The sequence below is a fragment of the Antechinus flavipes genome, chromosome 4, assembly GCF_016432865.1.
Source record: "Antechinus flavipes isolate AdamAnt ecotype Samford, QLD, Australia chromosome 4, AdamAnt_v2, whole genome shotgun sequence".
Lineage (NCBI taxonomy): Eukaryota > Metazoa > Chordata > Mammalia > Dasyuromorphia > Dasyuridae > Antechinus > Antechinus flavipes.
The window spans coordinates 225420350-225439172 of NC_067401.1; the positions used below are offsets into that span (position 1 = coordinate 225420350).

The 18823-nt window shown below is 34.0% G+C and overlaps 1 protein-coding gene across 1 annotated transcript in view; it reads left to right on the forward strand.

The window, feature by feature from the left end:
• PRIM2 (DNA primase subunit 2) overlaps window positions 1–18823 on the forward strand; it is a 373726-nt gene that overhangs the window by 320247 nt on the left and 34656 nt on the right. The window contains exons 11-12 of the mRNA XM_051997199.1: window positions 11194–11320; window positions 17148–17230. Of these exons, the coding sequence (XP_051853159.1) occupies window positions 11194–11320; window positions 17148–17230 (210 nt within the window). The remainder of the gene's footprint in view (window positions 1–11193; window positions 11321–17147; window positions 17231–18823) is intronic.

Consider the following 18823-nt stretch of genomic DNA (forward strand, 5'->3'; position numbering starts at 1 on the left):
CATAAGTGGCAGTTATTTTTTTTATAATTTTTTTTTTTTTGCTTATACTCAAAATCAAGTATTGCATGAAATGATGTTTGTATTGCCTTTGGATTCATGATAAAACAACTTCTTTATTTACCTCTTCTAGGACAACCTTTAAACCTTTCTTCCATTTAGTTCTGACTTATGTCTAGATTGTCAATATTAATGTATTTTGATTGTTCTAGTAGCACAACAGCTTGTAAAAAATCCTCACATTTAGAATATCAATAGCTGAATTAATGTTTACAGTTGGTCCAATGTTCTCTATTCCCCCTTTTCTTCTATTCTTCCATCATTACTGTGGAAGTTGAAGAGGGCTAGGTTCCGCTTTGAATTTTTCTGAATTATCATGACCAAATTATTCATCACATAGTAGTTATAAGATTCTTTATGCTTAACTCCACTGGTCTCATTTACTAATACTATTCGATTACATAAATTTTATACAAATAAATAGATTTCAGTTCCTTAACATTTAGTGCTAAGTAAACCAAGGTGAGTTGTTTAAGATTCTTGCTGAAGAGTAAAAATATCTGTACTCAATAATGAAATTTGATGACCCTTCCCAGTGCCAGTTTGCCTTCTCTTTTATAATGACATCCTGATTTACCATTTTCTTAAACTTAGAATACTTTTAAGGCACAAAAGTGTCTACAGAGTGGTAATAATGATAATTTTTTTCATTTTTGTTATTATTGATTTTAATATGTATATAGGATTGTTGTGGTGGTTGTTTTTTTAAATTTCCCATGAACATACCACCTAACTTCCCTCATGATTTTTGACTACTCATTGAATTTATTTAAAGTGACATTTATTGGATTCATCTTTCGAAGCAGCATGCTTTTAAAGGGACCATTTGAATAAATTTTGTGTCTTGTCAGTACATTGAGAAGAGCAAAAATAAGGCAAGAAGGTGAACTTGGAAATGAAGCTAACCAAGTAACCTGAACTGCTAAAGCTATTGGACCCTGAAAAACAAGAAAGCATCAGAGGAATTCAAATCAGTGGAAATTGTGATGAATTGAATAGTTCAATGATTCTTTTACCAGCATCAGGATAGTTATGCATTAATACATGCTGAATGTACAAACCTTACTGATGATATACTCATTGTCTGCCATATAGAAGGAATAGGGGGGCAAAGATTCAGCATAGTTCAGGCTTAAATCTTTCTCTCTTTATCCCTTTTCAACTTTTTCTTCTTTTCCTTTAGAAATCCTTATATTGCTCCTGATTTTAATCTAAAGATAAAGGGCAAAAGAGAGGGTAACATTGTCATACTGGGATATTTTGTTCTAATTTAAAAGTAGAAGTTACTTCTAGTACTGTAACCCTTCTTTGATTCTTTAATTTGGCATCTTAAAATTCTTACTACTTGAGTTCAGAGAATCATAAATTTAGCATCTCTTCTTTTTTACAAATGAGGAATTTGAGACTGACCACAATTAAGTGACATGATGGACCCAAGGCAAAACAAAGACCTAGAAAAAAATAACTAATTGCCCCAGGATTACCAGGCTTCTGATACAAGTCTTAAACTAGTCTTCCTTTTTTTTAAAGATTAAATTATATTAATTTTCAGTGAAAATTTACCTTCTCTCCCTTCCACCTTAAGAAAGAAAAGCTTAACTCTTGTTATAAACATATAGAGCCACAAGGAAAACACACTCCCACATTGGTCATATCCAGGAAAAATATCTTTCTCAATCTTCTCTCTGAGTCAATCACTTCTTTGTCAGATGGTGGATAGCATAGTTCATCATGAGTACTCTGGAATTATTGTTGGTCCATTGCCTTGATGAAAATTCCTTAATCTTTAAAAAATTGTTTGTCTTTAAAAGAGTACAGATCACCTCTTTTAGAGATCAGTTTCTATAGGTCTGAACTTGGTCCACATAAGCCCTGTTAGGATCCCTTAATGAGAATAAGTGCCCCAATTCCTTGGACTGTGGCTGGGAATACACACATATAAACACACACCACACACACTACATAAACATGTGATTTATGGTATAGCTGGAGAATTTTCATTTAAGGTATTCTCAGTATCCAATGCCACTTGGCACCTTATCTGAAATTTAGTCTTAGAGGTTGAGTAACTTGTACATAATTAGTGTGTGTGTATACATACATACACATACATACATACATACATATATATGTTCATCAGAGGAGAGACTTGAACCTAGGTCTTCCTGTCAATTCTTCATCTACATCTCATGCATACTTTCTCTGTCTCTGTCTCTCTCTCATGAATACATAAATATAGTGAATATATGTATATCTTTATATAATATAATTTATATATATGTGCAATTACTTTTGATAACAAGTTATTTAATATTATTCCCTTTTCCTTATTAGCATTATGATGTAGATTAATTGCTTAATTTAAAAAATTTGCTTTTACAATTTCTGCTTCACTTACTTCACTTCATCAGTTCATAAAAGTCTTCTCAGGTTTCTCTGAAACTTAGCTCTTTATCACTTTTTATAACACAGTAATATTCCATTACAGTTCTATGCCCTACCTTGTTCATCCATTCTCCAATTGATGGGCACTCCCCTCAGGTTCAAATTTCTTTGCCAACACAATTAAAGCTGCTATGAATTTTATGTGTATCCTTATTTAGAGTTTGTTTTGCTTAGGATTAACTCTTTCTTTGATCTGTTCTATCTCTTGTCCCATTTTCCCTTCACTTTTTCGCCTTTCTGTTCTGTTTCCCTGCTGAGTAAAATGTATTTTTATACATGGCTCTGTGTGTGTGTGTGTGTGTGTGTGTGTGTGTGTGTGTGTGTGTGTGTATTCTTTCCTCCTTTAGCAAGGTCAGATGAAAATGAGACCCATGAGACACTCTTTGCCATTTCCTCCTTATTTATAAAGTTGTCTACGTGCTCTCTCCACTTTTTTTCCTTCTCTCCTATCTCCAATGCATTCCTCTTCCCCTCTTTTTCCAATTTTATTTTTAAAATGATCAAATCATAATAGAACCATTTCTAGGCTCTTGGTCTGATTAGGCTCCCTTTATGTCCCTATTATTATCATACTGTTCAGAGCAACACACATAATCACTCTATCTGTATATCTAACTTTTTTCTATTTTAGTTTCTTATGATTGTTCACTTATGTTTACTTTTTTATATTGCTCTTGATTCCTATTTTAGAGTTTATTCACAATTTTAGTCTTTCCATTTGGAATGCCATTTATTTCATTCAAGGTATATTTTTTCCCCTTGTGTAGGATTATATTCAAGTTTTACTGGATAAAATTTTTTTGCTTGTAAGTCGATTATACCCTTTGCCTCTGTAATTTCATCTTTTAAGTTCTCTATTCCATTATAGTCTGCTAAATTGTGATTTAATTTTTTTGGTACTTGAAATACTTCTTTCTGACTGCATTATTTTTTCTTTGACATAAGCTCTGGATTGTAGCTTCAGTATTCCTGGAAGTTTTTGTTTTCAGGTTTGTTTCAACATATGAATGATGGACTCTTTCTATTTCTATGTTGTCCTTTTGTTCAAAGATATTTGGGGCAATGTATTTAAATAATTTAAAAAATATAATATTTAGGTGGCAACAACCCCTCCTCCTCACCTCAATCTTTATTATAGCTTTCATGTAGTTCGACTTTTTAAATTATCTTCCCTTTATTTATTTTCCAGCTCACTTTTTTTTAAAAAAAAATATGAGATACCTTGCATTTTTTTCTGTCTTTGTTGTCTTTTTATTTAGACAAAATTTCACAACTCTTGTGCTAAAGCGTTAATTAGCTTCCCAAATCAAGAATTTCTCTATTTCTCATTTATTTCTGAATTTCTTTCTCTAGCTCTCTCATTTGATTCCTTAAAACATTTTAAAACTAATAAACAGAAATGCACAACTTCATTTCTTTCAAAAATTCTAGTTAAATTTGTCCTGCAAGTATGTTTTTATTTGAGGCTTAGCTTGTGGATGTTTTGAATATATTTTCTTGAACGAATGTTTTGTATTTTGAGTCTCTGTCACTATAATATCTTTTTATGGTAAGATTCTTGTTTTGTTTGCTCTTTATTCCAGCTTACTTCCTGACTTTAAACTTTATGTTAGAACTAGGCTCTGTGTACTTCTGCAGGAATATCTGGGTAGATCCTGTTGCTTTCTTGGAGTAATGAGTGTTGAAGTATTATTCCATAATATCAGGTATAGATCATGGTGGAGACCTTCAGGCTTTCTGGGAATAATTTGTCAATTTAGTCAATTAGAACTTTGGTTTTTTTGTGTTCATAAATTCTGGGCAGTTTTCTTGTATTATTTCTTATACTACAATGTTCAGGTGTTTTTACTTGTCATGTTTTTGCATAAGCCCTATAATCTTTAAATTGTTTTTGTATTTCTTGTCTTCAAGATCACTATCTTTTGCTTTTTTGTGAAAGTCATAAATTCTTCTTTTATAATTCTAATTTCTCTTTTCAACTACCCAGAAACATTCTGTTGTAGTCTTATGCTCTCTTGAGAATCCACAAACTTTTCTGCTTATTTAGGTGTTGATTCATTTTCCTTTTTGTTGAAAAATTTAATCATAGGTATCTGAGCTCTTTTACCTGCTTTGGAGACCATATTTCCTTCTGCTTTCAATAGCTGCACTACTAATTAGTCTCTTTGTGTTCAAAGTCGTTAACTGAATTTTATTTCTCTTGAAATCATTGAGAATTTCAGCCTTTTTCCCTCCTTTTCTTCTTTTGCTCACTTTCCCTTCTTATTTGACTTCTCAAAGGACAAGAAGGTCTTTGAATACCAAATAGAGGATTTTTAATTTGATCTGATTGCTGTAACTTAAGTTTTTTTTTTTTTTTTTAATTTAACATTTAAATACAAAATGAGAAAAGGGGAGAGGGAAACTAACATTGCCATTACACAGTAGACCATAAGAAAGGATTCACTATAAAACAATACATTTCCATTTCAAGAAAACCCATATAATAAATATTACACCTTGTGGTATATCCATCTTTTCTTTGCTTCCTTGTTGGTTTTCTTTTGTTCTTTGCTGTGTAATTTTTATTCTGTACTTTTTCCCTCTCTTCTCTTTTAAAGAAGGCTACTATTAAGCGTAGATATGGATAGGTGTGTGTGTGTGTGTGTGTGTGTGTGTGTAAACATACATGTATACACATATACATTCATGTACATATTTGTGAGACTGTACTATGCTTATTTCCTCCTATCTTCTGTATCTGTGAAAATGAATAGAATCTTCCTTCATAAGTCCAAGGCTTTCCTGTTTTTCTAAATCAACTAGCTCATCATTTCCTACACAATAGCAATATTCCTTTCTGTAGTCAAACAGCATTTTACTTTGGCATTTATAATAGTCAGAATGACTTGGTTGGTTCTACTCATTTTGCTGCTCATCATTTCCTGGATGTCTCTCCATACTATCCTAAACTCAATGGACTCATTATTTCTTATAGCAAAATATAGCATTGTGAACATATATCACAGTTTGTTTAGCCATCCCCCAAATGAGGGGCATCCCCACAATTTTCACTTCTTTGCCACTACAGAGAACTGCTATAAATATTTTAGAACATGTAGATTCTTTTCCATTTTCCCTAATCCTCTTGGGAAACATACCTAATAGTGGTATGGTTGGGTTTAGGTTTGAGCAACACTCTTGCCCTAATTGGAATTCAAGTAAAATGATGTTGGACTCCATTCCTTTGAGGCAGCCAGAAAACAAAACTGGTTCAGAGTGACAAACATCAAACTCTCTTTTAGTTGTAGATTTCTGCCTTGGTTTTTCCACTGTGGATTTTACACTGGCCGGAAGCTAGGACCTAGCAGGGGTCCTCAAACTTTTTAAATAGGGGGCCAGTTCACTGTCCCTCAGACTGTTGGAGGGCCAGACTATTAGTAAAAACAAAAACTTGGTTTTGTGGGCCTTTAAATAAAGAAACTTCATAGCCCTGGGTGAGGGGGATAAACGTCTTCAGCTGCTGCATCTGGCCCACAGCCATAATTTGAGGACCCCTGACCTAGACCTACTTTGCTCCTGGAGTCAGAGAATCTCAAGTGCTATTTGTTATAAATATATTCCTTTTTTAGTACACAGTTTAAGATTTGTAGCCACTCATCATCTTAAAATACTTCTCTTAGGCACTGATCCCCTCCTTATACAGCTTAGGATCTGTGGCCCAGAAACAACATTAACTTGTCAGTTAGTATCTAGTCCTGTACCTGGAAGAAGTATATGTCCCTCTATGTATGATTTGGGACTTTTTTGTGGTCCTAGTGAACCTTCTTTCCCTGTACTAAAATGCTCTGCCTTGGCATTCATGGCTAGAACTTGTCTACAAACCTCTTTACTGCTCTCCTTTTGTTGTCTCATCTTAAAAAGTGACTCAGTCTGATTGTTTGGTGCATTTTCTTTATACATATTGAGGAGTTATGGATTAGAAGTTGCCTATGCTTCTTCCTGCTATTCTGTCATTTTGACTCCACCATTGCTTTTCATCCAAGTCTCATAATCCAAACTTGACTCTTTTTATTATATAGATTTTGTATGTCAAAATTAGGACCTGCCTCACTACTGTATACACTTATTATTCATAATGATAATATTATTTACAAGCACTTTATTGGATGCAATAAATTACAAAACCAGGTTTCTTATCTCTCTAGAGCTTTCATTATCAAAGTTAAACAAAAACAGCCATGGAAGAATTATATAATTGTAACTCCGTATCTTCTTTTTACATGCATTGCTATATTAAAAAGTTTTAAGCTTTTTTGACATTTAGAGATTATTACTTTGATCTTCTGACCCCTCAGTATCTAGTAAAATCTTGCAAAATTGTGAATTAGCTTCATAGCTCATATTTAGGTCTTCAGTTTCTAATGATTCTGCAGTTGAAAGGATTAGAAGTTGGAGGGTATTCATAGGAAGAACAAGGAGCTTATTATGATGGAAGCATGAAAAATGGTGGGGGGAAAAATTGGTGATTCCAGTATGTCTTCCTTAGCAGAAAGATGTGCTTCAGAATGGTAGTTTATGTAAACTTTGAAATCATACACTAATTGATCATTTTTCAGGCATGTCCGATTCTTTGTGATCCTATTTGGAGTTTTTTTGGCAGACACAGGAATGATTTGCCATTTCCTTTTCTGTTCATTTTACAGGTGAGGAAATAGAAGCAAACAGTATTAAATGTTTTGCCACAGAGTAACACAACTTTGTTGTCTGAAGCCAATTTTCAACTTAGGATAATCAGTCTTCCCGACTCTAGGCCTGTAGAAGGCCAGAACTCTGAAAAGATGTACTTAAATCTATGTCAGCAAGGTGCTTATACTTAGTATATATTTAGTACTTAGTATGGTGATGTAATGGTTGCTCATGCTCAGTATGTTACAGTAATGTAATCGTACTGAAGTATTTAAGGGAGCCTCAGACACAGAACGCTTTCTCAGCCACAGACACAAGAGAAGGTGCCAGATTCCAGACTCCATCTTTGACCAGCCACGTGGCCCTCCTGTCTCCTTCACTCCTCCAAGAACTCGGACTGATTCTGACAACCTCCAGAGAGATAATCTGGATAGCCTGGCACTCTTTATCTATGGCATCGCTTAGTTGCCCAAAGTAACATTACTTTCCCGTTCTTTTCTATTATGCTATTAGCCTTGTGGCTAATAGGACTATAGATTTAAAGTTGGAAAGGACCTTAAAGATCATCTTGTTTAATCTTTCTGTTTTCCTAATTTGAGAAATGAGAAAAATGAGACTCAGAGTTTGTTCAAGGCTATACTGCTATTGTTTTTTTTCTTCTCTCTCTCTCTCTCTCTCTCTTTTTTTTTTTTTTAATAATTATAACTTTTTATTGACAGAACCCATGCCAGGGTAATTTTTTATAACGTTATCCCTTCTGTTCCAATTTTTCCCCTCCCTTCCTCCACCCCCTCCCCCAGATGGCAAGCAGTCCTATACATGTTAAATATGTCATAGTATATCCTAGATACAATATATATTTGCAGAACCTAACAGTTCTCTTGTTGCACAGGAAGAATTGGATTAAGAAAGTAAAAATGCAAACAGTTTACATTAATTTCCCAGTGTTCTTTCTTTGGGTATAGCTGCTTCTGTCCATCATTGATCAATTGAAACTGAGTTAGATCTTCTCTTTGTTGAAGAAACCCACTTCCATCGGAATAAATCCTCATACCGTATTGTTGTTGAAGTATATAATAATCTCCTGGTTCTGCTCATTTCACTTAGCATCAATTCATGTAAGTCTCTCCCAGCCTCTCTGTATTCATCCTGCTGGTCATTTCTTACAGAACAATAATATTCCATAACATTCATATACCACAATTTACCCAACCATTCTCCAATTGATTGGCATCCATTCATTTTCCAGTTTCTAGTCACTAAAAAAAGGGCTGCCACAAACATTTTGGCACATACAGGTCCCTTTCCCTTCTTTAGGTGCTATTAAGTTTCAAAGCTAGTATATGAACCTGTCCTGGATGGAAAGTTTTAGTCCCTTAGTTCATATTTATGATTGCTTCTGAAATTACCATCTGGACATGAGACTTAGATATAGAACACCCATCCCTCCATCCCTCCAAATTCATGTGCTCCCCCCCCCCCGATTCTCCCTTCCCCCTCCCCCAAAAAAAAGAAAAGAAAAGTTCTATAGCCCAGGTTTCAGCCCCTACTGAGGAAATATTTCCTACAGCATTTTACCAGCATTGAATGTATAGAGTTTTGAGAAAATCCTATAGAAAGTTACATGAGGTGGTGACTGCTCTCACCAAATGGAAAGGTTCCAACAGTTAGAAGATATGCTTAGCATTCTATTGCTATTTCTGACACTACTATTGCCTTTCAGACTTGAGAAAATGTGAAATAAAGGCAGAATAATAGACAGAATACTCTTTTTCCATGATCCAAATGGTCTGCAAGCCAAACACTTTGCTATTAAACTAATAACTTTTTTTTTTAAAGCACATGATTTTATTGATAGCCTTAGGATTTGAAAGGGATACAAACGTTTTAAAGAACCAACTGCTTTCTCAAATTTAAAAATCCAAAAAGTTTAATTTTTTTTTTTTTGCGTGAAAATAGTATACTTTACCTCAATCAGTATACATTTATTAAGTGCCTACAATGTTCATAGCATTTTGCTACGTGCTGGGGATACAAAAAGAAAAAATAAATGGTCCTTGCACTCAAAGGGCTTACAATCTAATAAGAAATATATACAAAGCAATCTATCTGCAAGATAAATAGAGAATAATTGACAAAATGAAGGCACTAAAATTAAGGTATTTGGGAAGACTTCCAGTGGCTTTTTCATTGGGATTTTAAAAGTTCCAGAGAAGTGAGTAGTTGTAATAAAGAAAGGAGAGCATTGCAGAGATGGGGAACAACCAGATTAAAATTCCCAGATTTGATGTTAAAGTGCTTTGTTCATGGAACAATTGGGAGACAGTGTCACTGGATCCAAGAATACACATTGGGGAGTACAATAAAAGAAGACTAGAAAAGCAGGAGGAGATTAGGCTATAAAGGACTTTGATAGCCAAACAGAGGCTTTTGTATTTTGTCCTAGAAGCAATATAGAACCAATGGATTTCATTAAGCAGTGGATGACATAATGAAATCTGCACTTTAGGAAAGTCGTGTCAATAGCTGGGTGAAGGAGGATTAGAGTAGGGAGAGACTTGAAGCACATAGTTGCACAGGCAGATTTGCAAAGATCCAAGCTTGACATGATGAAGACCTGTACTAGGGTGGCTTATGCAAGAGGTGTAGCAATGGTAAAATTGGCAGGCCTTGTCAAAAGGTTGGATAGGGGGTGAGTGAAGAGGTAATTATGAGAGGTAATGAAGAATCCAGGATGGTCCCCTTAGATGTGAGACCAGGAGATAGCTTTGTTCTCTATGGTAATAGTGATGGTAAGAAAGAAAGGGAGGGTTTAGGAGGAAAGATAAATGACCTCAGTTTTAGATATGTTGAATTTAAGATGTCTAGTGGGCGTGTAATTTGAGATGTAAGAAAGGCAGGATGAGAGGTTTGGGGCAGGGATAGGAAGATTTAAGAATCATCAACATAGAGATGGTAATTAAATTCATGGGAAATGATGAGATCCCCAAGGAAAACAATATAGAGGGAGAAAAGTCCAAGCCATAGCCTATTATAACTACACTGATACAATCTACCATGTCGTATTTGTTGATGTCAGTGAATAGCCAGGTCTCATGCTGGTTGTTGTTACTATCATTATTATCATTTCTAACAATAATAACCTGCATTTACATAATGCTTTCAAGTTTGCAAAGTTATTTACATACATCATTTCATTTGCTACTCCTAACAACTGTTTGATTTAGATACTATTATTATTATTTACATTTTACAGATAAAGAAACTGAGACTTAGAGACGTTAAGTGGCTTTTCCAGGTTGCTCAGCTAAAAATTAGTTTCCTGGTTACAGATCTAGTACTTTATCCTTTACATCACATTTCCCCCTTAACAAATGACCAATAATACCCAAATGACTTTTAAAATGTAGAGAGACAGCACAATCAAGAACATTGGTGTCAAACTCAAACAGAGTTTAAGCTTTACACTAGGTTTCCTATGGGCCTTATCTTTATTTATAACAATACAAATCAACATCATCTATGTTCTATTCTATTTTTATTTATTTTGTTAAATATTTCCTAATCACATTTTAAGGCAGCACTGAGGAAGATCTAGATTGTTTTGGGTTTGATACCTCAGACATGGAAGATAGACAGCTAGCTTCAGAATCTCAGTGAGACTGGATTCAAGTCTCATTCAATATATATGACTCTGAGAAAATTAAGTAGCACCTCAGTGCTTTTGGCAGCTCTAATGCTCCAAGTGGCTGAGCAAGTGTTCATCTGCAGGACTAAAGGAAATCTTTACCAGGTATTCTCTACACTGATGAAATCATGGGTTTGTTGGAGGAAAATGGCTATGTACTTATCCTTCAGTCTTGTTTATTTGCTCTGGGTAATTCTCATTTTGCTCATTAACACATCATTCTAACTGACATTTGCTTCCCTCTTGCTACAGTGACCTATGCAGCATTAAGGCTGATATCCCTAGCACAATATATATTTACATTCCGCTGTCTTCTTTTGATTTTCTCCATTCAGTTCGACAAAGGCTATGCTTACAACATCCGCCATAGCTATGGTAAGGAAGGCAAAAGGACAGACTATACACCATTCAGCTGCATGAAGATTATACTAACCAATCCACCGAGCCAAGGGGATTATCACGGTGAGTGCTTATACCTGATGTTTTTGTAATGGACAGGAACTCAAGGGCTCCCCAGGAAACTGGAGACATTTAATGGTTTCCTGCATTACTGGCAAGAACTCGTTTGTAGCTTATGTTGCTCATCATTGTCAAGTGAGGGCTCTGTTACTCTTCTGTTGATTTGCCCTATTAACAAACTAGGTCAGACACGAGAAAGGAATCCAGCTGTATTTCTGTCTGTGCAGGACTAGGCTTTTTGGTGCATTCTCTCTCTTCCTATTAACTAGCTATTTTGTTTCTTTCTCTTGGTCTGCTAGGATGTCTCAAAAGACAGAGATTTTCAAAGCTTTGCCTTGAAATACCAGGGAAAAGCATTGCTGTTTAATTTTCAAAAGCCATTTCAGGAATAATGTGCATCTTATTCTCATGACGATATAATTAACAAGTCATGATTAACTTAAATATTTAAATGGCTATTTCTAAATGTTATTCTAAATCATCCCCCAAATTTATTTTTTAAAAGAGAAACTCTCATGTACAGATTTTGTGATCTGTGATTTTTTTTCCTAACTTATGATGTTTTTTCCTAACCTAAGTTTCAAGTATATCTCATAAAGATGAGTAAAATTACTCTCTATTCTTGGTTAATGAAATATTATTTTCTGCTGAAAAGCAAATGTTTATGCCTTTAATGATCCCTGTGGTTTTACTGTGACCATTTTTGATCAAAATCTTTAAGATATGTTACAAATTTACTCAACATCTGATTAATCAGAGTATAATCTCTTATATATCTAAACTATAGTCTTATCTAAATTTTCTTGATAGTCATCCTTATGAATATTAATTACATATTCTACAAGTGATGCCCCACAGATATGATTGTTGACAACTTTTTGCTGCTGTCAAATGTTTCTGCTTTTTGTGGCCTTTTAATTTCTTGTACCTGTTCTGCTATGGACTAGAGAACCAAATAATGAAGCTAAAATCAGAATAAAAGATCCCTAAATAAGGTCCTGATGGCTTTTTGGAGTAAAATCCATATGATAAGTGTAGGCCTTAGGCACATAAATTTTAATTGCCCAAAGGATTTTTTGTTTTACTATCAGTCCTCCTTTCGAAATTTGTCATTTGTTGATAAATGAAGTCAAAACAGGTATCATATTTCTACTTTTCTGACCTGTAATGTTTTCATCAAATCATAAAATAGCAGTATTAGAAATGGAAGGTACTGCACAGGTCATTTACTCTCATCCCTTCTTCCTCTTAGTTTGAATGGAACCTAAAAGCTATTTAGCTGAACTTTCTACCCAAAGCAGGATTCCTCTCTATTTATGGACAATTGTAATTGTTACAAAGTTCTTACCTAATCCAGGCAGAAATCCTTCTCCCTTTAAATTTCCATATATTGCTCTTTTGAACTACGTAGGACAAGCCTAATCCTCTCACATGAAAACCCTTTAGATGTTTGAAAGTGGTCTTACATTCTCCCTAAGTTTTTTTCCTTTTTTCAACTACACATGGACAATTTCTGCAGCTGTTTTTTATTTTATTTTATTATTATTTTTTTTAATTAAGGCTTTTTATTTACAAAACATTATGCATGGGTAATTTTTTCAACATTGACCCTTGCAAAACCTTTTGTTCCAAACTTTTTCCTTCTTCCCCCTACCCTTTATCCTAACTGGCAGGTAGTCCAATACATGTTAAATATGTTAAAATATATGTTAAATCCAATATATGTGTGTGTATATATATAGTTATCTTGTGTAGCTGCTTTTTATATAACACAATTTTTAGATCCTTCATCATCCTGGTCTGAAGGCTATTCATTTAGATAAAGTCTCTGAATTGAACCCAATACATTAGTTGTGGTCTGACTAGTACAGAATATAGTGGTCCTATTATCTCTACTAACTTTGACAGTATATTTCTATTAATATAGTTAATTGCATTAACTTTATCAGCAATATTGCCACAGTTAACTCTTATTAAACTCATGGTCAAATAAAACCCTCTGTATCTTTTTTCCATATAAAGTTCTTTGTTTCTCATCCTGTAATTATGTAGTTGCATTAAACACACACTGCACTACTTTTTATCCCTGTTAAATTTCATCTTGCTTGTTTTGTTTCATAAATCCAGCTTAAAAAGATCATCCAGAATGTAAAGTATCTCTTTTATCTTTGTATCATGTGCAAATTTTGATAGGAATGCATTCTATGCCTTTAAGTCGTTTATAAAAAAAAAAATGATGACTGGAACCAGGACCAAGGGCTTTGTATTTATGCCACATGAGAGATTCTTTGCTATTGTAATTTTCAACAATTTCGGATATATTTATATCAACCGGCATTTAATCTATCTAACTGTGTTTCCACTCAGTCCACATCTCATCATTTTGCAAGCAGAATAGAATGAGAAACTTTTGAAAATATTTTGGTAAAGTGCTTATCATAGTACCTAGTAGGTGTTTAATAAATGTCTATTGATTGATTGAAATGACGGTATAACTAAAGAATTTCTCAGTATATCAGTCTAATACCTCTTACTGAAAAACAAATGAGGTTGGGTCTGGCACTGCTTATTTGTAATCTCATGATGCCCTTTAGTAATAATGAAAAGAAAACATGTGGTAAGACAGTAGAATATTTATAGAAAAAAGATGGAATTTTGTAGCAAATTAGCATGAGATCATTGAAAAAGTATTTCATAATTTCCCAAATTCAATCTGGCACACTCTCTTTCTCCTCTTCAGTTCAAAGGAAGATATCCTGCAGAGAGTTCAGATGGAAAATTCATTCCATATAGATGGTGAGATCTTTAGATGCTCCCATTTTTTAGAACATGTACTGCCTAATATTATTTATATTTATATGTAAAAAAACCCCTCTTTCTCTTAGGCTTTAAGTTACCTCTTCAGGGATAAATGTCATGATTCATTATATAGCACTTCAATCAGTGCCCATCATCCTCAACAAATGATGCTTTATAATCAATTTTCTCATTTTAAAAGGAGAGGGTTAAACAAGATGGTCTCCAAAGTCTCTTCCAGCTCTCAATCTATGGTCACTGTTTTCTTTTTTAAGAGTTCACAGGAAATCACCCCATTTGCTTAATAATTATTATAGCATGTTGACTAATTGAGCTATAGTTTCTAAAATCTCCTCCACTTTTCTGCCTCTTTTGGAAAACCAGAATAGTACCTTTTTTTTCTAGCACTTCCTACGTTTCATAGAGTCTAAAATCTAAAATTAAATGAGATAATATTTGTAAAGTGCTTAACAGAATGTCTGGCAAAGCAGTAAGCATTATAGAAATTGCTATTTCTTTCCATCTCCCCTTTGTAAAGGATTCCTGTGATTGAAATTTAGAAAGAGATAGAAATTGGTATTATGATCATATCAGTAAAATTTCTCAGTGCCCTTGGATGTAACTTATCTGTGCTTCAATATTTGAAGTCATTGAAAATGATTATAACACTTGTAACTCTCTCAAAAATCAGTCTTTGGGTCTCTCTTAATAATGTTTGACCCTTTCCAGTTTAATCACCATTCGTTGTCCACAATGAAGGCGAAGGCAAAAATTAAGTAGATCTGCCATCCCCTAGTTTTCTGATGCATCATTTGCACCAAGCAGTGGGTTATCATTTTGTTTTCCATTTTCTTAATATAATTAAAAACAAATATACAACAACCCTTCCCCCACCCACCCCCACTGTCCCTTTTGATGTGTGCAGCATTTTTTAAGCGCCTCTTGCTATTGTTCTTGTTAGCCTAGAGAGGCAACATAGTGTTATGGAAACAAGGTTGGATTTGGATTCAGAGGACATGAATTTAAATCTTAGATCTGCCTGGGACAGGGAGGTGTTACAGGGATGGGCCTAGAGGCAGAAATTTCATCTTCCTAGGTTCAAATCTGGCCTTAGACACTTAATAGCTGTGTGACCCTGGGCAAATCACTTAACCCTGTTTGCTTTAGTTTCCTCTTCTGTAAAATGAGCTATAGAAGAAAATAGCAAAGGACTCTAATATTTCTGCCTTAAATAAGGTCATGAAGATTTAGACATGCCTGAAAAATGACAGAACAAAAAACAATCTGTCACTTATCATTTGTTTTTAACTTGAGGAAATCTGTCCTTTCCGGGCTTCATTTATAATTAAGATTATTTGGAAAAGCAAGGGATGTCCTCGGCTATTTGATATTTCAGTAATAACTACCTTCTCTCCCCCCCCCCCCTTTTTTTTTTTCCCTGAGGTAATTGGGGTTAAGTGACTTGCCCAGGGTCACACAGCTAGGAAGTAAATGTCTGAGTCCAGATTTGAACTCAGGTCCTCCTGACTTCAGGCCTGGTGCTCTATTCACTGCGCCACCTACCTGCTCTTTCCCTCCTCTTACAAGAAAAATAGGGAACTACATATCCAGTTTAATAACTTTTATTACAACTGATGAGTTGGGTTCAATTCAAAATACTACATTTCAAAAGAAATTTTACCTAAATGTAACATCTTCAGACCAGAATAATTAAGGGTCTAAAAATCATGTCATATAAAGAGTAGCTGCAAGAATTCTCACACTTAATCCATAAAAGAAAAAACAATGGGGAACTCAGTTGCTGTTCTTCAGTCATTTTAGTCATGTCCAACTCTTCATGATCCTGTTTCTTTTTTTTTTTCTTTTTTTTTTTTTTTGTTTGTTTGTTTGGTTTTTTTGCATATACTTGACATTTTCTTTTCTAGCTTTTTTTACAAATGAGGAAATTGAGGGAAACAGGGTTAAATGACTTGCCCAGCATCAGAGAACTAGGAAGTGTCTTAGATTAGATTTGAACTCAGGACTTCTTGACTCTAGGTCAGACTCTTTCTACTACAACATCTAGGAATTTAATACCTACTTTCAATTATCTAAGTGTAGTCATGTGGGAGAGGAATTAGATTTGTTTTGTGTAGCTCAAAAGAGCAAAAGTATATATTTTAATTTGATATATTTTCACATTAGTTTTTATATTACAAAGTCATTGCCTTCATTTTTCAGAGGGTAAAATAATTTAAAAAAATTTTAACCACCATTTTAAATTATTTTAAAAGTTTCCAGACTTCTACTATTGTTACTTTAATTTTATTTTTTCTTAATGCAATTATATCTAGGAGGCCTCATTTAGTTTTCCTATGAAATAATATAGAAATAATATGATCCTATATGTATAAACTTTAAAAAAAGCTTTTAAAATTTGTTAGTTTACTGAATTTAATATCTGTTATTAGTACTAAGGCCAGTAATAGTAGTCTTTTTTTATCTTTACATTAGCAATTTCTGGCCAACTTTCAGTTTTGTGATAACTTTGGATATTTGAAAATAAATGTAATCTTTGCAGAAAATATTTAAATATAAATCTATCCCTAGTTAGATAGGTAGATGGTATATTTGGGAGTGAGGTGAGGCAAAGTATATATTTGAGCCTAGATTTTTTTTTTTAATAATTGGTAAAATTTAGGAATTTAGAGTAAGGTTGTAGCTATTTTATGATTATCTTTCTGCTTATTAGCTAAGAACCTAATTAAAACTCTTTTCCTCTCATGAAATGGGAATCTCAGCCTACTTGTGTTGTAATGCTTTATGTAACTCTTGAGCCTGCAAGCGCTCTGATAACCATACAGTTGGAGCCTTTACTTGGGGAAAAATAAATAAATAAAAGAGCAAAGCAGTCACACACATGGGTAATTAACTTTTTTATTAATAAGCTGTTAGACAATTAAGAAGAGCTTAGTCAGTCTCTCGAGTGTATTATTGTTCTAACTCCTGGGTAAATAGCCTCATTTGTGCGCTTGCTGGTGTTTTTGGCTGTCAGGGTGCCCATTCCGCCACAGTGATCCTGAGCTGTTGAAGCAGAGGCTCCAGTCATCCAAGATCTCTCAAACTGGAATAAACCAGGTAGGTCGGATTCTGTTCCAAGGCCTCAGTAATGAGATGTCAGACTCTTCCTTTCAGTTTCATTTAATGTCCTCACAGTAGTTCTCCATGCATCTTGTCAAGTAGACTGCCAATTTGCCTATCTTTTAGATGAATTAAGCCAAAGCCTCGATTTTTTAATTTTATTTTAATCTCTTGTTGGACATTTTGGTTCTTCTGTCTTCTGGATATCATTTATCTCCCTTTTAAGCTTGGTGATGGAGTAAGCTGGAAACTACATATGTACATGTGCATATAAACCTACATTTGTCCTTGTATTTATTTCTTTATTTTTTCACATTGAGAACTGGTGCCATTTTAAAAAATAATTTTTGAATAGCTTATTAAGGCTTGCTAATGAAGCTGAAAATTAATAACAACGTTTTTCATCATGGGGAAAATTTTTTTAATGTCATCAGTATTGCAGAACCCAAGATAATGTGAGCCATGGTGACTGACTATTTTGATAAGCATCACTTGTCACACTGTTTAATCTAAAATTCTCTTAATAGTTCATTAGATCTAATCCTTTGTTACAAACAGTTGCTGGGAAAAGAATGCCTAAAAATGCAAAAGTCATTGTTATTAATATCTTCTAAAACTTCAAAAAAAATAAAGCTGCTTTGTCAGAAAAATAATTTTTAATGCACTGATGTAGCAGACTGTCTTCTGTACTGCTCTGTTGGTTGGAGTGTCAAGGGAGCTGGATAACATTTCAAGCTAGTGTAAAACAAGGTGAATATCAGAGCTAGAGTCCAAAAACCATTATACATCTTTATAAGTTTGGATTTATTTTAGAATTCTAATCACCAAAGAAGACTCTGCCTTTTACAGTGAAAATCCAGATTTAATTTCATCCATGGATGTTAATTTATATTTCTATTTCCAGCTTCTTGTTTGAATGTTGCTTACATTCCTCAGCTAATTGGTGTAGATGCTTAATATCTGTATCAATCACCCTCACTTAAGTGCTTAATGAATACTTGTTAATTAATTTGTAGCTACACAGATAGTAATGACAAAGTTCAGTTACTCCTCTTTCCTTTTTTCACTCTGTCCTTCCAACACATTGCTTTAACTATAAAATGTAAGTTCCTTGAGGATAGGGACTATTTAATTTTTTTATTTTGTATCCCCGGAACATAATATCGTACCTGTAACATGTTAATAGATGCTTAGTGGTTTATTTATTGATTGATTGAAATTCCTTATATATTTGAGATGAATTAGCAATTCACTCATTATACTTCTTTTGTTGTGTCTGACTTTTTGTGACCTCGTTTGGACTTTTTTTTGTTATCAAAGGCACTGCAGTAATCTACTAATTCCTTCTTCAACTCATTTGACAAATGAGGAAAATGAGGCAAAGAGGATTAAGTGACTTGCCCAGGGTCACACAGCTAGAAAGTATCTGAAGCTGGATGTGAACTCATAAAGTTCAGTGCTCTATTGTCAAGTTGCTGCTCTAACCATACCTCTAGATCTGTGTTTTTAAAATAAGCATGGAAGTGTAGTTCATGGATAATTAGCAGGCAGTAATACTTTTGCTTTTTTGAATACCTTCAGTGAGTGGTT